The 19,207-nt window shown below is 46.3% G+C and overlaps 1 protein-coding gene across 3 annotated transcripts in view; it reads left to right on the plus strand.

Annotated features, from left to right (window-relative positions):
- The window catches only part of atp6v1h (ATPase H+ transporting V1 subunit H), a 60,226-nt gene extending 45,718 nt beyond the window's left edge, over window positions 1–14,508 (plus strand). For all 3 annotated transcript variants that reach the window (XM_024139457.2, XM_070439624.1, XM_070439623.1), the window contains 6 exons: window positions 183–375; window positions 4,134–4,312; window positions 4,762–4,887; window positions 7,374–7,475; window positions 7,923–8,043; window positions 14,068–14,508. In XM_024139457.2, coding sequence (XP_023995225.2) covers window positions 183–375; window positions 4,134–4,312; window positions 4,762–4,887; window positions 7,374–7,475; window positions 7,923–8,043; window positions 14,068–14,130 — 784 coding nt within the window. In that variant the 3' untranslated portion in view covers window positions 14,131–14,508. The remainder of the gene's footprint in view (window positions 1–182; window positions 376–4,133; window positions 4,313–4,761; window positions 4,888–7,373; window positions 7,476–7,922; window positions 8,044–14,067) is intronic.
- The last annotated feature ends 4,699 nt before the right edge of the window (window positions 14,509–19,207 follow it).

Here is a 19,207-nt window from a genome sequence, read left to right on the forward strand (position 1 = left end):
CGGTGTACAGGAAACCACACTTGTTACTCAGCACAGCCGTGATGCTAGAGGAGAGAGAAAGGGTCAGGGGTCAGGTGGTAAAGGAAACCACACTTGTTACTGAGCAAGCCGTGATGCTAAGGAGAGTAACAAGTGTGGTTTCCTGTACCACCTGACCCCTGACCCTGTTCTCTCTCCTCTAGCATCACGGCTGTGCTGAGTAACAAGTGTGGTTTCCAGCTGCAGTATCAGATGGGCTTCTGTGTGTGGCTGCTGGCCTTCAGCTCTCAGCTCTGTGAGCAGCTACGCCGTTACAACGTGGTGCCGGCCCTGTCTGATATCCTGCAGGAGTCTGTCAAGGAGAAGGTCACGCGCATCATACTGGCTGCCTTCAGGGTACGTACTGCTAGTTAGGCTGCTCAGTGGGACAACCAGTCAGTCAATCCCATCATCTCAAACGGCACCCTATTCCCTATAGGCCCCTACATGGCTAGGATGAGTATGTCTGGAGAGACCCTCTGCTGGGAGGAAGTCCTTATTCCACTTGTAACACGATGCAACTGCTGACACAAAATTACCCAGAGAGCACTTCAGTCCTATGAGAGATGCTCTATTCTTTAGGAAGATTCTTGCTCTCAAACCACGAGTTTCCACGAGTTTCCACGAGTTTCCATGCTGCTGTTCTGCATAGCTCTCCTCTCATAGCTCTCCTCTCATATCTCTCCTCTGCACTTTCTAAATGTTTGATTTCAAGTTAACTTTCTCATAACAGAGCGAACAGGGATAACTGTTGGAGATGTGAGGAGGAGAAGAGGTGAGGGAGAGAAGAGGTGAGGGCAAGCCATATAAACTAAGCCTATAAAGTCTATGAAAGATTCCTGAATACAGTTGATGGGTTTGTTGCCCTTACAGCCATGTGGTTCTGCTGCTCAGACTTCTATTGGCTGTAGGATGTATTTCCTWTATATTGCTCTACTTTAGACCAGGGCCCTATTTCCTATATATTGCTCTACTTTAGACCAGGGCCCAGAGTGCACTCTACAGGGAGAAGCAGTCATAGTCTATATTGAGACAGAGTGAAGCTGCCTAGCGAACCAAAATTGTTTCTGTGAAAGTTTCCAGAACATTCGTTAGGTCGCGGCAAATGTTTTCATAACACAAAACCTGTCAAGTCGTACTGATGATTGTGTGTGTGTAACCTTTATTTAACTAGGCAAGTCAGTTAAGAACAATTTCTTATTTACGATGGCGGCCAAACCCGGACGGCGCTGGGCCAATTGTGTGCCGCCCTATGGGACGCCCAATCACGGCCGGCTGTGATACAACCTGGATTATAGGATGTTCGTATTAAACATTTGCCTGATGTTGCAAGAACATTCCTACAACACATTTAATCTGTTCTTTAAAGGTTCCCAGAACGTTTTGTTAGGTTGTGGGACCAGTCTGGTGAGAACATAGTTGGAACATCACAAAAGATATGTTCCCAAAACACAAACACTTTTCAGTTGTGAGGATAATTCTGCAATGTTTGTTTTAGGGTGCAAAAACCTTCACCTGACGTTGCCAGAAAGCTGTTAAGCTAACTGACATTTTGATAATTACTGAGACTTATAAAAGTCTGTGCCAGACTTTGTGTCTGAATGGATATAATGTCTATAGATCTAGCAGAGGTTTAGGTGTCACCATATTCATAATGAACAACTTGAATGTTACTGTGTGTAATACCACCTCTGTCCCTAAGCAATTTGAATGTCTAGTCCTAAATGTGGGCCTTGGTAATAATGCCCAAATACTGTCAGTGGGAGTTTATCCACCTCCAGATTGCTCTCAGCAAATTGTCAGACTTACTGTCTAACTATACTAATTCTGAATTATTCATATTTGGTGATCTTAACCTGAATTGGTTGATGCCTGTATCAGACTTAAAATACATTTTGCTCCGTACAAATATAACTCGACTGATGACTAAATCAACCCGCCGCAACTTAAAACACCTTGAAAAATCTACTCTCTTGGATATCATTGTGACAAACACCCCTCGATAGTATACAGCCAATGGAATGTTTGCTCATGACCTCAGTGRCCATTGTCCCATCGCCTGCAGTAGAGATGCTACCTGTTACAAAGAGACATTCTAGAACTTTCAATGTGCAGCATTTCCTGAATGACATGGGGTTGTAGTGATTATTATTTACCTTTTATTTAACTAGGCAAGTCAGTTAAGAACAAATTCTTATTTACAATGACGGCCTACACCGGCCAAACCCGGACGATGTTGGGCCAATTGTGCGTCGCCCTAGGGCCTCCCAACCACGTCCGGATGTGATACAGCCTGGTTGGGCCTTGGTAATGATTGGGAGGGTGTGTCCCCTCTCTCTGATTCGCATCGGGCCCTTAAATGTTTTACCTCTCTAACTCTGTTGTAGMTAATCATTCTCCATATAAGAGATTAAGGGTCAAGGTCAGATCTAACACATGTTCCCCTGTGAATTTTCTGAAAGACTTCATGAAAGAAACATAGCTTGGGCTAAGGTTAGATTGACGGATTCTTCCTGTGACTGGCAGTCCTTCAGACATTTTGAGAAATAAATGTCTTACTGTGGTTAGTAAAGCAAAGACAACATTCTTCTTGAATTGTGTATCTGAGAGGTGGAAATCCAGCCTCATTTAAAAAAACAACTCCAGCCCCCAGCATTGCCCCCTCAGGTTGTGAGAGCCTCTGGTCCCATAACAGACAATTACATTTGTGATGCTTTTCAATTAAAATAAATGACATTTCAGCTGGCCATCTATTTGGAGAAAAGAAAGTCAAATACCTCAAGCGCCACTAGAGGGAGTCTTTTATTCACCTCTGAACAAATAGCAGAGGATGATGCACTGCCTGGCACTTTTCGTTTGAACCGTTTTATGCCAATGATTTATTATGTGCCTTGCAAAAAAAGTATGTCAAAACAAATCCACAGGAGCTGATTCGCTTGATCCCTTTCTACTGCGGCTTTCTGCCCCCCTCATTGTAGAACCTTTGACCCACATTTTGTATAWAACAATTGCTTCTGGTGCTATCCCTGAGATCTGGAAGGCAGCGCACGTCCTCTTCACAAAGCTGGGGATCATTCTGACCTGGATAACTGCTGCCCAATCTCTAAATTATCTTGCAAAAATATTAGAACCACTGGCAAACTCTCAGCTAATATTTTTTTTTTTACATAAAATGATATTATTAATGTGTACCAGTCTGGTTTTAAACCTGGACATGGTACCGTTTTAGCAGCTACACTTGTCTTAAATGATCTGTTAAAGGAATCTAAGCAATTGTACATAATGTTGATTCTACCGTCTCCTATGACCGAAAAGAGCTTCAGGATATCAGAACAGAGATTACTCACCTCGAACTGGATGAAGATTTAATCTTTAATGACTCTGACAGGAAGGAGATAATGTTGTTCCCAGACAAGGCCCAAATCCCTGTCATTCACATGAAGGAAAGGAGGAGATACTGTTGTTCCCAGTCAAGGCCCAAATCCCTGTCATTCACATGAAGGACTCTCACTCTTGAACGTGTGTGGCAGCGCGGCGAGTGGCGTGTAGTTGGAGCAGTGTGTAGTGGTGGGAGCGTGTAGTGGTGGGAGTGTGTCGCTGTAGCAGTTTGGTGTTGAGTTGTGCATTCGGAAAGTATTCCGATGCCTTGACTTTAAGCGGCAATCTAATTAGCATAATACACAATTCCCCATAAAAAATCTGTCCATTTAAGCTCGAGATCTGTTTCATTTCATTGGATGCGTCTCAATCCACCACATCCGCCGATATTGCCCTTCTGCGGTGAAGTTGATAAAGCAATCTTTGCGAGAGGGAAGGAATCTGATTTCATTGGTCCTTAACTCGTGGCTCAGATACTTCGTTCAGGATAAATAGAGTTTGCCTGCCCGGGGGAAGAGTAGTTCTGAAGGATTTGTTGCCGTAGAAATGTACCTGGCTAAAAGCTGAGCAACTTTCGTTGTACTTGTTATCCAGAGTTGAACTCAGCAAGGTAACTTCGGTCAACCCTAACTCCTCAAACCACGTACGTAGTAGAGGGTTCTGGAGAAATCGACTGAGCGGGAGACCCATGAGAAGTATGCTCTGGCCATGATACATATTTAATATTATTATTCTAGAACCTGTTGGAGAAGTCAGCGGAGAGGGAGACCCGTCAGGAGTATGCTCTGGCCATGATCCAGTGTAAGGTTCTGAAGCAGCTGGAGAATCTGGACCAGCAGAAGTATGACGATGAGGACATTACGGAAGACATCAAGTTCCTGCTGGAGAGTTTGGGAGAGAGCGTTCAGGACCTCAGGTAGGTTACCTCTGACCCCTAACCCTAACTTCTCCAGGTCAGAACCTAGAGTCTGTGAGAGAGACTCCAGGACCTGACAGGTAATGTTACTGCTAACCTCAGCTACACTAGCAGGTATTACTGTGCTGTTACTAGGATGTTCTGCTAGGCGCTACGCTAGCAGGCATTACTGTGCTGTTACTAGGATGTTCTGCTAGGCGCTACGCTAGCAGGCATTACTGTGCTGTTACTAGGCTGTTCTGCTAGGCGCTACGCTAGCAGAACAGTACAGATCTCCCACACTGGACCTGTCCTGGAATACCCCTCAAATTGATCTCCAACAGGTCAACATCTCTCTATTTTAAGGACTGTCGGACTGAAGGCTGTTCTTCGACAAAGTTTATCTGCTAGTTTGTTTTTTACTTGTTRTTTAAGCTTGTTTTCTCTCGCTCTCTTTCTCTCACACACAGTTCGTTTGATGAGTACAGCTCGGAGCTGAAGTCGGGTCGCCTGGAGTGGAGCCCGGTCCACAAATCAGAGAAGTTCTGGCGTGAGAACGCTGTTCGCCTCAACGAGAAGAACTACGAACTCCTCAAGTAAGACACAGAGCACTACCTAGTGTGGATGTTCGGTAAGACACAGAGCACTACCTAGTGTGGATGTTCGGTAAGACACAGAGCACTACCTAGTGTGGATGTTCGGTAATAGAGGCTGCATCCTAAAATGGCACCCTAACACCTTGCCCAAACGGCTGCGCGGGTGCGCTATCGTGCATACATTTATTTTTCCCCCCCACACCAAACGCAGGTTAAAATATCAAAACAAACTCTGAACCAATGACATTCATTTGGCGGACAGGTCGAAAGCATTAAACATGTATGGTATTTTAGATAGTTAGCTTGCACTTGCTAGCTAACGTTAATTTGTCCTGTTTAGCTAACTTGCTGTTGCTAGCTAATTTGTCCTGGGATTATAAACATTGTTGTTATTTACCTGAAATGCACAAGGTCCTCTACTCCGAACAATTAATCCACATATAAAACGGCCAACCGAATCGTTTCTAGTCATCTCTCCTCCTTCCAGGGCTTTTTCATCGTTTAAATTATATGGTGATTGCATCTAAACTTTCATTGTATTACCACAACTACGCAAAAACAGTTTTCGTCTTTCTATCACCCACGTGGGTATAACCAATGAGGAGATGGCACGTGGGTACCTGCTTCTATAAACCAATGAGGAGATGGCACGTGGATACCTGCTCTATAAACCAATTAGGAGATGGGAGAGGCAGACTTGCCAGCGCGATATGCGTCAGAAATAGGAACGACATCTATTTTAGCCCTTGGTGTATAATAATTGAATAACATAGGTTTCTAAATTATTTTTGCGACGCTCGCGCACGCGACGTGTCCGGTCTGGTCAGCATGTTAGGGTAAATAACATAACATAAGAATACAATCACTTATTAAAGGCCTGGCTAAAAAAAATTGGTTTTTAAATTATTTAAATAACCTCAATGGAGTCTGCCCTCTCTACCTGACAGGGCAAGCTGTTCCCCTAACTGAGGGGCTTTACTAGAGAACGCTGTTCCCTAACTGAGGGGCTTTACTAAGAGAACGCTGTTCCCTAACTGAGGGGCTTTACTAGAGAATGCTGTTCCATAACTGAGGGCTTTACTAGAGAAGCTGTTCCCTAACTGAGGGGCTTTACTAGAGAACGCTGTCCCTAACTGAGGGGCTTTACTAGAGAATGCTGTTCCATAACTGAGGGGCTTTACTACAGAGACCGCTGTTCCATAACTGAGGGCTTACTAGAGAACGCTGTTCCATAACTGAGGGGCTTTACTAGAGAATGCTGTTCCATAACTGAGGGCTTTTACTAAGAGAACGCTGTTCCCTAACTGAGGGTCTTTACTAGAGAACGCTGTTCCCTAATGAGGGGCTTTACTAGAGAACGCTGTTCCCTAACTGAGGGGCTTTACTAAGACGCGTGTTCGTAACTGAGGGGCTTTACTGGAGAACGCTCCAACACCCCATCTAGTACTGTTGACAGACCAGCTCCTTAGCTGAGATTTTGTCTGTGATTGTAATATTTTTTGAAAAGACATGGTAGTTTATTAAGGTATCTGATGTTAGGGTTGGTATGAGGAGGTATCTGATAGGTTCATTGTTAGTGTAATTAGGTATGTGATGATAGTTGTTAGGGTGAAGAGGTATCTGACGTGAGGGTGAGAGAGTATCTGACGTGGAGGGTGAAGAGGTACCTGCTGACGTTGGGGGGAAGAGGTACCTGCCGTGGGGGAAGAGGTACTGCCGTTGGGGGGAAGAGGTACCTGCCGTTGGGGGGAAGAGGTACCTGCCGTTGGGGGAAAGAGGTACCTGCCGTTGGGGGGGAAGAGGTACCTGCCGTTGGGGGGAAGAGGTACCTGCCGTTGGGGGGGAAGCGGTACCTGACGTTGGGGGGAGAGCGGTACCTGACGTTGGGGGGGAAGCGGTACCTGACGTTGGGGGGGAAGCGGTACCTGACGTTGGGGGGGAAGCGGTACCTGACGTTGGGGGGGAAGCGGTACCTGACGTTGGGGGGAAGCGGTACCTGACGTTGGGGGGGAAGCGGTACCTGACGTGGGGGGAAGTAGGTGATCCTACTTAGGGTTTTATGTGTTATATGTTCTCTCAGGATCCTTACTCGGCGGTTGGCGGTATCTATTGTTAGTGTGATGAGGTATCTAATGTTAGGGTTAGTGTGATGAGTAATCTGATGTTAGGGTTACTGTGATGAGGTATCTGATGTTAGGGTTAGTGTGATGAGTATCTGATGTTAGTGTGATAAGGTATATGTTCTCCCCTCGCGATCCTTACTCGGGCTTGTTGGAGGTATCTGATGTTAGGGTTAGTGTGATGGTTATCTGATGTTAGGTTTAGTGTGATGAGGTATCTGATGTTAGGGTTAGTGTGATGAGGTATCTGATGTTAGTTAGTGTGATGAGATATCTGATGTTAGTGTGATAAGGTATCTGATGTTAGGGTTAGTGTGATGAGGAATCTGATGTTAGTGTGATAAGGTATATGTTCTCCCTCCTCAGGATCCTTACTCGGCTGTTGGAGGTATCTGATGACCCTCAGGTTATTGCTGTAGCTGCTCACGATGTTGGAGAATACGTCAGACACTACCCACGGGGGAAACGGTAAGGACACAGTATACACTGAGTGAACAATACATTATGAACACCTGCTCTTTCCATGGCATAGACTGACCAGGTGAAGTCTATAACCCCTTATTAATGTCACCTGCTAAATCCACTTTAATCAGTGTAAATGAAGGGTAGGAGACATGTTAAAGAAGGGTTTTTAAACCTTGAGACATGGATTGTGTATGTGTGCCATTCAGAGGGGTAATTAGCAAGACAAAAGATTGAAGTGCCTTTGAACAGGGAATGGTAGTAGGTGCCAGGCGCACCGGTTTGAGTGTGTCAAGAACCGTATCGCTGCTGCTTTTTTTTTTACACTCAACAGTTCCCCGCGTCTATCAAGAAACGGTCCACCATCCGAAGGACATCCAGCCAACGTGTCACAACTGTGGGAATGTTTTGTCCACTCAGTGTGGTTCTAACCAGGGTTTATCTCTGTGTCAGGGTGATAGAGCAGCTTGGAGGTAAACAGCTGGTGATGAACCACATGCACCATGAAGATCAGCTGGTCCGTTACAACGCCCTGCTGGCCGTGCAGAAACTCATGGTCCACAACTGGTACGTACTACTGCTAGGTGCTAGTTTAAACTCATGATCCACAACTGGTACGTACGTACTACTACTACTACTACTACTACTACTACTACTACTACTACTACTACTCCTATACTACTACTAGGTACTAGTTTAAACTCATGATCCACAACTGGTACGTACTACTACTTCTACTACTAATACTACTCCTATACTACTACTAGGTACTAGTTTAAACTCATGATCCACAACTGGTACGTACTACTACTTCTACTACTAATACTACTACTGCTACTACTCCTATACTACTACTAGGTACTAGTTTAAACTCATGATCCACAACTGGTACGTACTACTACTTCTACTACTACTACTACTACTGCTACTACTCCTATACTACTACTAGGTACTAGTTTAAACTCATGGTCTTCAACTGGTTCTTATTATACTTTATTTAACTAGGCAAGTCAGTTAAGAACAAATTCTTATTTACAATGACTGCCTACCCCGGCCGACGCTGGGCCAATTGTGCGCCGCCCTATGGGACTTCCCAAATCACGGCCGGGTGTGATACAGCTGGATTCGAACCAGTTACTGTAGTGACGCCTCTTGACTGAGATGCAGTACCGTAGACCCCTGCTCCACTCGGGAGCTAATACTATAAAGTCTTAGTCAATAACTGGTACTTAACTATAAATGTATAGTATTAATATAGTAACTGGCAGCTTCATTAAATAGTACCGCAAACACCAGTCAACATCAACAGTGAAGAGGCGACCCCCGGGCTGCTGGCTTCTTGGCTGAGTTGCAATGAAAAGTCTATCTCAGACTGGCCAAAAAAAAGAAAAGATTAAGATGGGCAAAAGAACACAGACACTGGACAGAGGAACTCTGCCTAGAAGGCAGCATCCCGGAGTTTGCCTCTTCACTGTTGACGTTGAGACTGGTGTTTAGCGGGTTACTATTTAATGAAGCTACCAGTTGAGGACTTGTGAGGCCGTCTGTTTCTTCCAAACTAGGCACTCTAATGTACTTGTAAACACGGACATTTCTAAGTGACCCCAAACTTTTGAACAGTAGTGTATATACAGTACAGTCAAAAGTTTGGACACACCAATTCATTCAAGGGTTTTTCTTTATTTTTATTATTTTTTACATTGTACAATAATAGCTGAAGACATCAAAACTATGAAAATAACATATGGAATCATGTAGTAAAACAAAAAAGTGTTAAACAAATCTGTGACAGCTTTGCACACTCTTGGCATTCTTCTCAACCGCTTCACCTAGAATGCTTTTCCAACAGTCTTGAAGGAGTTCCCACATATGCTGAGCATTGTTGGCTGCTTTTTTCTTCACTCTGCGATCCAACTCTCCAAACATTTCAATTGGGTTGAGGTTGGGTGATTTGTAAGGGCCAGGTCATCTGATGCAGCACTCCATCACTTCTCCTTGGTCAAATAGCCTTACACACCTGGAGGGGTGTTGGGTCATTGTCCTGCTGAAGAACAAATGATAGCCCACTAAGTCCAAACCAGATGGGATGGCGTATCGCTACAGCATGCTGTGGTAGCCATGCTGGTTAAGTGTGCCTTGAATTCTAAGTAAATCACCAACAGTGTCACCAGTACAACACCACCTCCTCCATGCTTCACGGTGGGAACCACACATGCGGTTGAATCGTTATCTCTACTCTGCGTCACAGAAAGACACGGCTGTTGGAGCCAAAAATCGCACATTTGGACTCATCAAACCAAAGGACAGATTTCCCACGGTCTAATGTCCATTGCTTGTGTTTCTTGGCCCAAGCAAGTCTCTTCTTCTTATTGGTGTCCTTTAGTAGTGGTTTCTTTGCAGCAATTCAAACATAAAGGCCTGATTAACAGTCTCCTCTGAACAGTTGATGTTGAAATGTGTCTGTTACTTGAACTCTGAAGTATTTATTTGGGCTGCAATTTCTGAGGCTGTAACTCTAATGAACTTATCCTCTGCAGAAGAGGTAACTCTGGGTCTTCCTTTCCTGTGGGAGTACTCATGAGAGCCAGTTTTCATCAATAGCTCTTGACGCTACTGCACTTGAAGAAATTTCAAAGTTATTGACATTTCTCTGAATTGACTGATAAGTCAAATGTATTTAAAAGCCCTTTTTTCATCAGCCGATGTCACAAAGTGCTATACAGAAACCCATCCTGAACTCCAAACAGCAAGCAATGTATGTTTAAAGTAATGATGGGCTGTTGTTTCTCTTTGCTTATTTGAGCTGTTCTTGCAATAATATGGACTTGGTCTTTCACCAAAGCTATCTTCTCTATACCACCCCTACCTTACTCAAAACACAACTCATTGGCTGAAACGCATTAAGAAGGAAAGAAATTCCACAAATTAACTTTTAGCAAGGAACACCTTTTAATTGAAATGCATTCCAGGTGACTACCTCATGGAGCTGGTTGAGAGAATGCCAAGAGTGTGCAATGCTTTCAAGGCAAAGGGTGGCTACTCTGAAGAATATGAAATATAGAAAATATATTTATATTGTTTAACCCTTTTTTTGGTTACCACATGATTCCATATGTGTTTATTTCATAGTTTAGATGTCTTCAATATTATTCTACAATGTAGAAAATAGTAGAAATAAAGAAAAACCCTGCAATGAGCAGGGGTGTCCAGATGTTTTGACTGGTACTGTATATATTGATCCTGTTGGTTTAAAACACGTTCACATATATAAGTGCATTGTGAAAGTATTTCAGACTCCTTGACTTTTTCCACATTTAGTTACAGCCTTATTCTAAAATGGATTAAATATTTTTTTTTAAATCTCAGCAATCTACACACAATACCCATAATGACAAAGCAAAACAGATTTTCAAGAATTGTACCAAATGTATAAAAAAAAAAAATGATGCCTTATTTACATAAGTATTTAGACCTTTGCTATGAGACTCGAAATTGAGCTCAGGTGCATCCTGTTTCCATTGATCACCCTTGAGATGTTTCTACAACTTGATTGGAGTCCACCTGTGGTAAATTCAATTGATTGGACATGATTTGGAAAGTACACACCAGTCTATATAGGTCTAACAGTTGACAGTGCATGTCAGAGCAAAAACCAAGCCATGAGGTCAAAGGAATTGTCCGTAGAGCTCCGAGACCAGGATTGTGTCGAGGCACAGATCTGGGGAAGGGTACAAAACATTTCTGCAGCATTGAAGGTCCCAACGAACAGTGGCCTCCATAATTTTAAATGAAGAAGTTTGGAAACCACCAAGACTCTTCCTAGAGCTGGCCGCCCGGCCAAACTGAGCAATCGGGGGAGAAGGGCCTTGGTCAGGGAGATGACAAGATCCAATGGTCACTGTGACAGAGCTTTAGAGTTCCTCTGTGGAGATGGAGAACCTTCAAGAAGGACAACCATCTCTGCAGTACTCCACCAATCAGTCCTTTTTGGAAGAGTGGCAGACGGAAGCCATCCTCAGTAAAAGGCACATGGCAGCCCGCTTGGAGTTTGCCAAAAGGCACCTAAAGACTCTCAGTCCATGAGAAACAAGATTCTCTGGTCTGATGAAGCAGGATTGAACTCTTTGGCCTGAATGCCAAGCGTCACATCTGGAGGAAACCTGGCATCATCCTACGGTGAAGCAAGTTTTTCAGTGGCAGGGATTGGGAGACTAGTCAGGGTCGAGGCAAAGATGAACAGAGCAAAGTACAGAGAGATCCTTGATGAAAACCTGCTCCAGAGGCTCAGTACTCAGACTGGGGCGAAGGTTCACCTTCCAACAGGACAACGACCCAGCACAACAGCCAAGACAATGCAGGAGTGACTTCGGGACAAGTCTCTGAATGTCCTTGAGTGGCCCAGCAGAGCCCGGACTTGAACCCGGTCGAACATCACTGAGAGACCTGAAAATAGCTGTGCAGCGACGCTCCCCATCCACCTGACAGAGCTTGAGAGGATCTGCAGAGAAGAATGGGAGAAACTCCCCAAATGCAGGTGTGCCAAGCTTGTAGCATCACACCCAAGAAGACTTGGGGATGTAATCGCTGCCAAAGGTGCTTCAACAAGTACTGAGTAAAGGGTCTGAACTTGTGTAAACGTAATATTTCATTTTTTTTAAACATATAAATTAGCAGAAATATAAATAAAATGTGCTTTGTCATTATGGGGTATTGTGTGTGTAGATTGATGAGGGGAAAAAACTATGTAATACAGTTTTGAATACGGCTGTAAAGTAACAAAATGTGGAAAAAGTGAAGGTTTGAATACTTTTCCGAAGGCACTGTAGTTTAGTAGAACCCTCCCTCTCCCTGTTTCAGTGTGGGCCTAGACTGTTGAGGTGGGCCTAGACTGTGAGGGTGGCCTAGACTGTTGAGGGTGGGCCTAGACGTTCAGGGTGGGCCTAGACTGTTCAGGGTGGGCCTAGACTGTTCAGGGTGGGCCTAGACTGTTGAGGGTGGGCTAGACTGTTGAGGGTGGCCTAGACTGTTCAGGGTGGGCCTAGACTGTTCGGGTGGGCCTGAACTGTTGAGGGTGGGCCTAGACTGTTGAGGGGGGCCTAGGCTGTTCAGGGTGGGCCTAGACTGTTCAGGGTGGGCCTAGACTGTTCAGGGTGGGCCTAGACTGTTGAGGGTGGGCCTAGACTGTTCGAGGGTGGGGCCTAGACTGTTCAGGGTGGGCCTAGACGTCGGGTGCCTAGACTGTCAGGTGGGCCTAGACTTGAGGGTGGGGCCTAGACTTGAGGTGGGCCTAGACTTGAGGTGGGCTAGACGTTGAGGTGGGCCTAGACTGTTGGGGTGGGCTAGACTGTTGAGGGTGGGCCTAGACTGTTGAGTGGTGGGCCTAGACTGTTGAGGGTGGGCCTAGACTGTTTGAGGTGGGCCTAGACTGTTGAGGTGGGCCTAGACTGTTGAGGGTGGGCCTAGACTGTTGAGGGTGGGCCTAACTGTAGGGTGGGCTAGACTGTTGAGGGTGGGCTAGACTGTTGAGGGTGGGCTAGCTGTTGGGGGTGGGCTAGGCTGTTGAGGGTGGGCCTAGGCTGGTTGAGGGTGGGCCTAGACTGGTTGAGGGTGGGCCTAGACTGGTTGAGGGTGGGCCTAGACTGTTGAAGTGGGCCTAGGCTGTTGAGGGTGGGCCTAGGCTGGTTGAGGGTGGGCCTAAGGCTGGTTGAGTGCCAAAACAAAGGGGTTAAATACACTACATGACCACAGTATGTGGACACCTGCTCGTCGAACATCTCATTCCAAAATCATGGGCATTAATATGGAGTTGGTGCCCTTTGATGTTATAACAGCCTCCACTCTCTGGGAAGGCTTTCCACTCGATGTTGGAACATTGCTGCTATAACAGCCTCCACTCTTCTGGGAAGGCTTTCCACTAGATGATGGAAACATTGCTGCTATACGACACTCCACTCTTCTGGGAAGGCTTTCCACTATGTTGGAACATTCCTGCTATAACAGCCTCCACTCTTCTGGGAAGGCTTCCACAAGATGTGAACATTGCTGCTATAACAGCCTCCACTCTTCTGGGAAGGCTTTCCACTAGATGTTGGAACATTGCTGCTATAACAGCCTCCACTCTTCTGGGAAGGCTTCCACTAGATGATGGACATTGCTGCTATAACAGCCTCCACTCTTCTGGGAAGGCTTTCCACTAGATGTTGGAACATTGCTGCTATAACAGCCTCCACTCTTCTGGGAAGGCTCCACTAGATGTTGGAACATTGCTGCTATAACAGCCTCCACTCTTCTGGAAGGCTTTCCACTAGATGTTGGAACATTGCTGCTGGGACTTCAGCCACAAGAGTATTAGTGAGGACACTAGTGAGGTCGGCCACTGATGTTGGGCGATTAGGTCTGGCTCACAGTCGGCGTTCCAATTCATACCAAAGGTGTTCGATGGGTTTGAGGCCAACGATGATATATTCTGGATTATTGATTTTCTCCTCTGCAGGGAGTACCTGGTCAATACTATAGTAATGATTATTGATTTCTCCTCTACAGGGAGTACCTGGTCAATACTATAGTAATGATTATTGATTTTCTCCTTACGGGATACCTGGGGAAGCAGCTCCAGTCGTCTGACCAGCAGCAGCAACAGGCTGTGGCCACCAGGAGCTGATCTCTGACCCCTGACCCCTGCATGGAACCCACTCTGTGTCTGGGTTTGCATACATGTACTGGGGAATACATGCATACCAGTATATGTACTGTATGTGTGGCTGTGTGTGTGTGTATCTATGTACATCGTCCAATGAAATTACCTGGATCAACTGTCCAGTTGATGTGTAAAAGGTGTCTCTTACCTGTCTATTCTCCTCCACTCTGGCTGTATGTTGATTTCCTGGTCATGCTACAGTATATTATGTCATGTGTCCTCACAGCTATGTGATGTAAGGTGATTTAAATAGCACTTGGTGTTGTGATCAATTTAAAATGGCTGAAGTTATTTGTGTCGTGTGTAAAACATTGTGAGTAAATAAAACTRATCTAGAGGGTCTGGTGGGGCTGTGTTTCTTCTTGACCGCTGTCATCTCTCATAATAACTAAGGTCTCTGTAAAGCCTCTCAGGTTGTTTAAGATGCATTTCCAAAAACATGTCAGATTGAGAGACCGACCACAGCAAGTCCTGCATTGGAYCCTGGATCTTCTGTTGCCGGTCACAGGAGAAGAGTTGTCGGGATAGAAAACTAAGACCTCCGCTGTGTTTGTGCGTGCGTGGGACCAGGCATACAGCTGCGGAGTTGTGATGAGTCAATATGTATGTATTTGTTGCCCCGCTCCACTGGGTTCTCTCTCWCACACACAAGATCCCCTGTTATGTTTAGAGGAACTCTGGACTACCAGTCGAGCTAAATTACTTCTGTGCGCTCTTCGACGCAAGCAACACTGAACCATGCATGAGAGCGTCAGCTGTTCTGGATCACRCTCTCTGTAGCCGATGTGAGTAAGACCTTTAAACAGGTCAACATTCACAAGACCGCAGGGCCAGACGGATTACCAGGACGCGCACTCAGAGCATGCGCTGACCAACTGATGTGTGTCTTCACTGACGTTTTCAACCGCTCCCTTACCAGGTCTGTAATACCAACATGTTCTCAGCAGACCACCATAGTCCCTGTGCCCAAGAACACCAAGGCAATCTGCCCCCGTCTGTAGCCATGAAGTGCTGGTCATGGATCACATCAACAGCATCCTCCCAGAAACGCTAGACCCATTACAACTCGCACACCACCCCAACAGATCCACAGATGACGCAATCTCTATTGCCCTCTACACTGCCCTTTCCCACCTGGACAAAAGGAACACCTATGTGAGAATGCTATTCATTGACTACAGCTCAGCTGGGACTAAACACCTCCATCTGCAACTGGATCCTGGACTTCCTGACGGACTGCCCCCAGGTGGTAAGGGTAGGTATCAACACATCTGCCACGCTGATCCTCATCACTGCAGCCCCTCAGGTGTGTGTACTTAGTCCCCTCCTGTACTCCCTGTTCACCCACGACTGCGTGGCCAAACACGACTCCAACACCACCATTAAGTTTGCTGACGACACAATAGTGATAGGCCTGATCACCGGCCTATCACATTTTGKTTTTTTTCACCCCCTTGTTCATTTCATGGTATCCAATTGGTAGTAGTTAGTCTTGTCTCATTGCTGCAACTCCCGTACGGACTCGGGAGAGGCGAAGGTCGAGAGCCATGCGTCCTCCGTAACACGACCCAACCAAGCCGCACTGCTTCTTAACACAGCGCGCCTCCAACCCGGAAGCCAGCCGCACCAATCTGTCGGCGGAAACACCGTACACCTGGCGACCTGGTCAGCGTGCACTGCGCCCGGCCCGCCACAGGAGTCGCTAGTGCGCGATGAGACAAGGATGTCCCTGCCGGCCAAACCCTCCCTAACCCGGACGATGCTGGGCCAATTGTGCGCMGCCCCATGAGCCTCCCGGTCGCGGCCGGCTGCGACAGAGCCTGGGCTCGAACCCGGAATCTCTAGTGGCACAGCTAGCACTGCGATGCAGTACCTTAGACCACTGTGCCACTCGGGAGGCCTACGATGAGACTGTTGATAGGGAGGAGGTCAGACAACAACCTCTCCCTCAATGTGAGCAAGACAAAGGAGCTGATCGTGGACTACAGGAAAAGGTGGTCTGAACAGGCCCCCATTAACATCGAGTCTGGAGTGGAGCGGGTCGAGAGTTTCAAGTTCCTTGGTGTCCAATTCACCAACAAACTATCATGGTCCAAACACACCAAGACAGTCGTGAAGAGGGCACGATAAAACCTATTCCCCCTCAGGAGACTGAAAAGATTTGGCATGGGTCCCCACAGCTGTAACATCGAGAGAATCCTGACCGGTTGCATCACCGCCTGGTATGGCAACTGCTCGGCATCTGACCGTAAGGCGCTACAGAGGGTAGTGCGAACGGCCCAGTACATCACTGCGGCCAATATTCCTGCCATCCAGGACCTCTATACCAGGCGGTGTCAGAGGAATGCCCCAAAAATTGTCAGACTCCAGTCACCCAAGTCATAGACTGTTCTCTCTGCTACCGCACAGCAAGTGGTACCAGAGCACCAAGTCTAGGTCCAAAAGCCTCCTTAACAGCTTCTACCCCCAAGCCATAAGACTGCTGAACAATTAATCAATTAGCCACATGGACTATTTACATTAACCACCCCCCCCCCCCTCCCCCGGCCGCGCGCCCCCCTCCGAGTTTGTTTTTACACTGCTGCTACGTGCTGTTTATTATCTATGCATAGTCACTTCAATCCTACCTACATGTACAAATTACCTCGACTAACCAACCGGTACCCCCTGTATATAGCCTCGTTATTGTTATTTTGTAACTTATTATTTTTTAGTTTATTTGGTAGATRTTTTCTTAACCCTTTCTTGAACGGCTCTGTTAAGGGCTCGTAAGCGTTTCACGGTGAGGATATGAATGAAATATTCTGGTGACTGTTGTATGACAACACATAACATTTAGTTTCACCACCAGGAGCCAGTTCTCACCAAGAAAACATATAAATTGCACAGATTGACAGATTCTGTACAGGGACATTCTATAATAAATCAATTCAAATGAATCAGATTCTGGTGAATATACTCAATTGTAGATACATTCATCTTTGAAAAGTGAAAAATTACAAATAGTAATAGGCCTACATTAATATGAAGAAACTCATATTCCGTTGGAATGACCTTTAAACAGGAAATGACATGTATGTCTGTGTTTAACTCGACTGTAAAATGACTTGAGAGTCATGCTGAGAGTCCTTCAGTGTGACATTAGAGCAGAGCAGCTGTCCCATGCAGCCAAGAGCAGAGCAGCAGCTGTTGTCCTGGGTTAGAGCTGACTGACTGCTACTGAGGGCTACCTCTACCCTCCTTTCTCTCCCCCCACTCCCACACACACACACGAGTATCAAAGATTTTTGCTCAACGTTTCTAGTATTATTTCCTATTACCGACAAGCACCTCTGGAAATAAGATCGGTGATTACACACCACACAGCAGCAGCACACATCTGATTTTACAGACCTGGATCCTAAGCAGCATTCATGACAGGAGAGGGGGTGGTGTAGTCAGACTAAGGAGAAGGGCAAACCACCCTCCACTTCCTAGGATAATACTTGCTAATGTACAGTCTCTGGACAGTGAACTATGTAAGAGTTAGAGTGCAGAGTTCCAACCAGAGAGATATGAGATAGTGTAACGTAATCTGTTTTACTGAGACTTGGCTATCAGCGGGAGGTGCTTGATACCGCTATAGAAGTTAGTTGGCCCAGAACAGAGCAGCACGGCTGGCCCAGTACACAGAGAGCTAACATCAATGACATGCATGTCAATCTCTCCTGGCTCAGGGTGGAGGAAAGATTGACTGCATCACTACTTGTCTTTGTGAGAGGTATTGACATGCTGAAAGCACTGAGCTGTCTGTTTAAACTACTAACACACAACTCAGACACCAATATACACCCCACAAGACATTCCACCGTTCTTTTACTTATAGATTTGTTTGTATTGTTGTGAATTGTTAGATCGTACTGTTGGAGCTAGGAACACAATCATTTTCTATACACAATCCCCCAGTCCAGAACAGACTGGGAGGCGCACAGTACTACATAGAGCCATGACTACATAGAACTCTATTCCACATCAAGACAGAACGCGTCTCCTTCCTGAGCGGTATGTCGGCTGCGTGGTCCCATGGTGTTTATACTTGCGTACTATTGTTTGTACAGATGAACGTGGTACCTTCAGACGTTTGGAAATTGCTCCCAAGGATGAACCAGACTTGTGGAGGTCTACAAAAAAAAATTGAGGTCCTGCCTGATTTCTTTAGATTTTCCCATGATGTCAAGCAAAGAGGCACTGAGTTTGAAGGTAGGCCTTGAAATACATCCACAGGTACACCTCCAAATGACTCAAATGATGTCAATTAGCCTATCAGAAGCTTCTAAAGCCATGGCATACCGCCTAGTGGCGTCTCCCATAGACCCCTACTCAGACCCAGTGGCTCTCCATAGCCCCCTAACCACCGCCCAGTGGCTCTCCATAGACCCATACACAGCCAGTGGCTCTCCATAGCCCCTCTGACACCGCCGCAGTGGCTACTCCATAGCCGCCCTACACGCGCCCAGTGGCTCTCCATAGCCCCCTACACCGCCCAGTGGGCTCTCCATAGCCCCCTACACCGCCCAGTTGGCTCTTCCATAGCCCTGCCGTACACCGCCCAGTGGCTTGCGCTGGACCATAGCCCCTTACACGCAACCCAGTGGCTCTCCGAATAGCCCCCTACAACCGCCCAAGTGGCTTCATGTTGCCATAGCCCCCTACACCGCCAGTGACTCTCATAAGACTCCTTACACGCCCAGTGGCTCTCCCAATAGCCCCCTACACCGCCCAGTGGCTCTCTCATAGCCCCCTCACAGCAGTGGCTCTCCATCAGACCCCCTAACACATCCCAGTGCTCTCATAGCCCCTACATCACAAATTTTGTTTAAGTTCGGTCTTGGATAAGAGCGTCATGCTAAATGCTTAAATGTAAATTGAAACATGTACATCGCCAACAGTGGCTCTCTTACATTAGACCCCTAACACGGCCCAGTGGCGTCGTCCATAGCCCCCACACGCCCAGTTTTGGCTCTCATAGACCCTACACAGCGCGCAGTGCTTCTCCGAATAG

Source organism: Salvelinus sp. IW2-2015, unplaced genomic scaffold, assembly GCF_002910315.2.
Source record: "Salvelinus sp. IW2-2015 unplaced genomic scaffold, ASM291031v2 Un_scaffold1807, whole genome shotgun sequence".
Lineage (NCBI taxonomy): Eukaryota > Metazoa > Chordata > Actinopteri > Salmoniformes > Salmonidae > Salvelinus > Salvelinus sp. IW2-2015.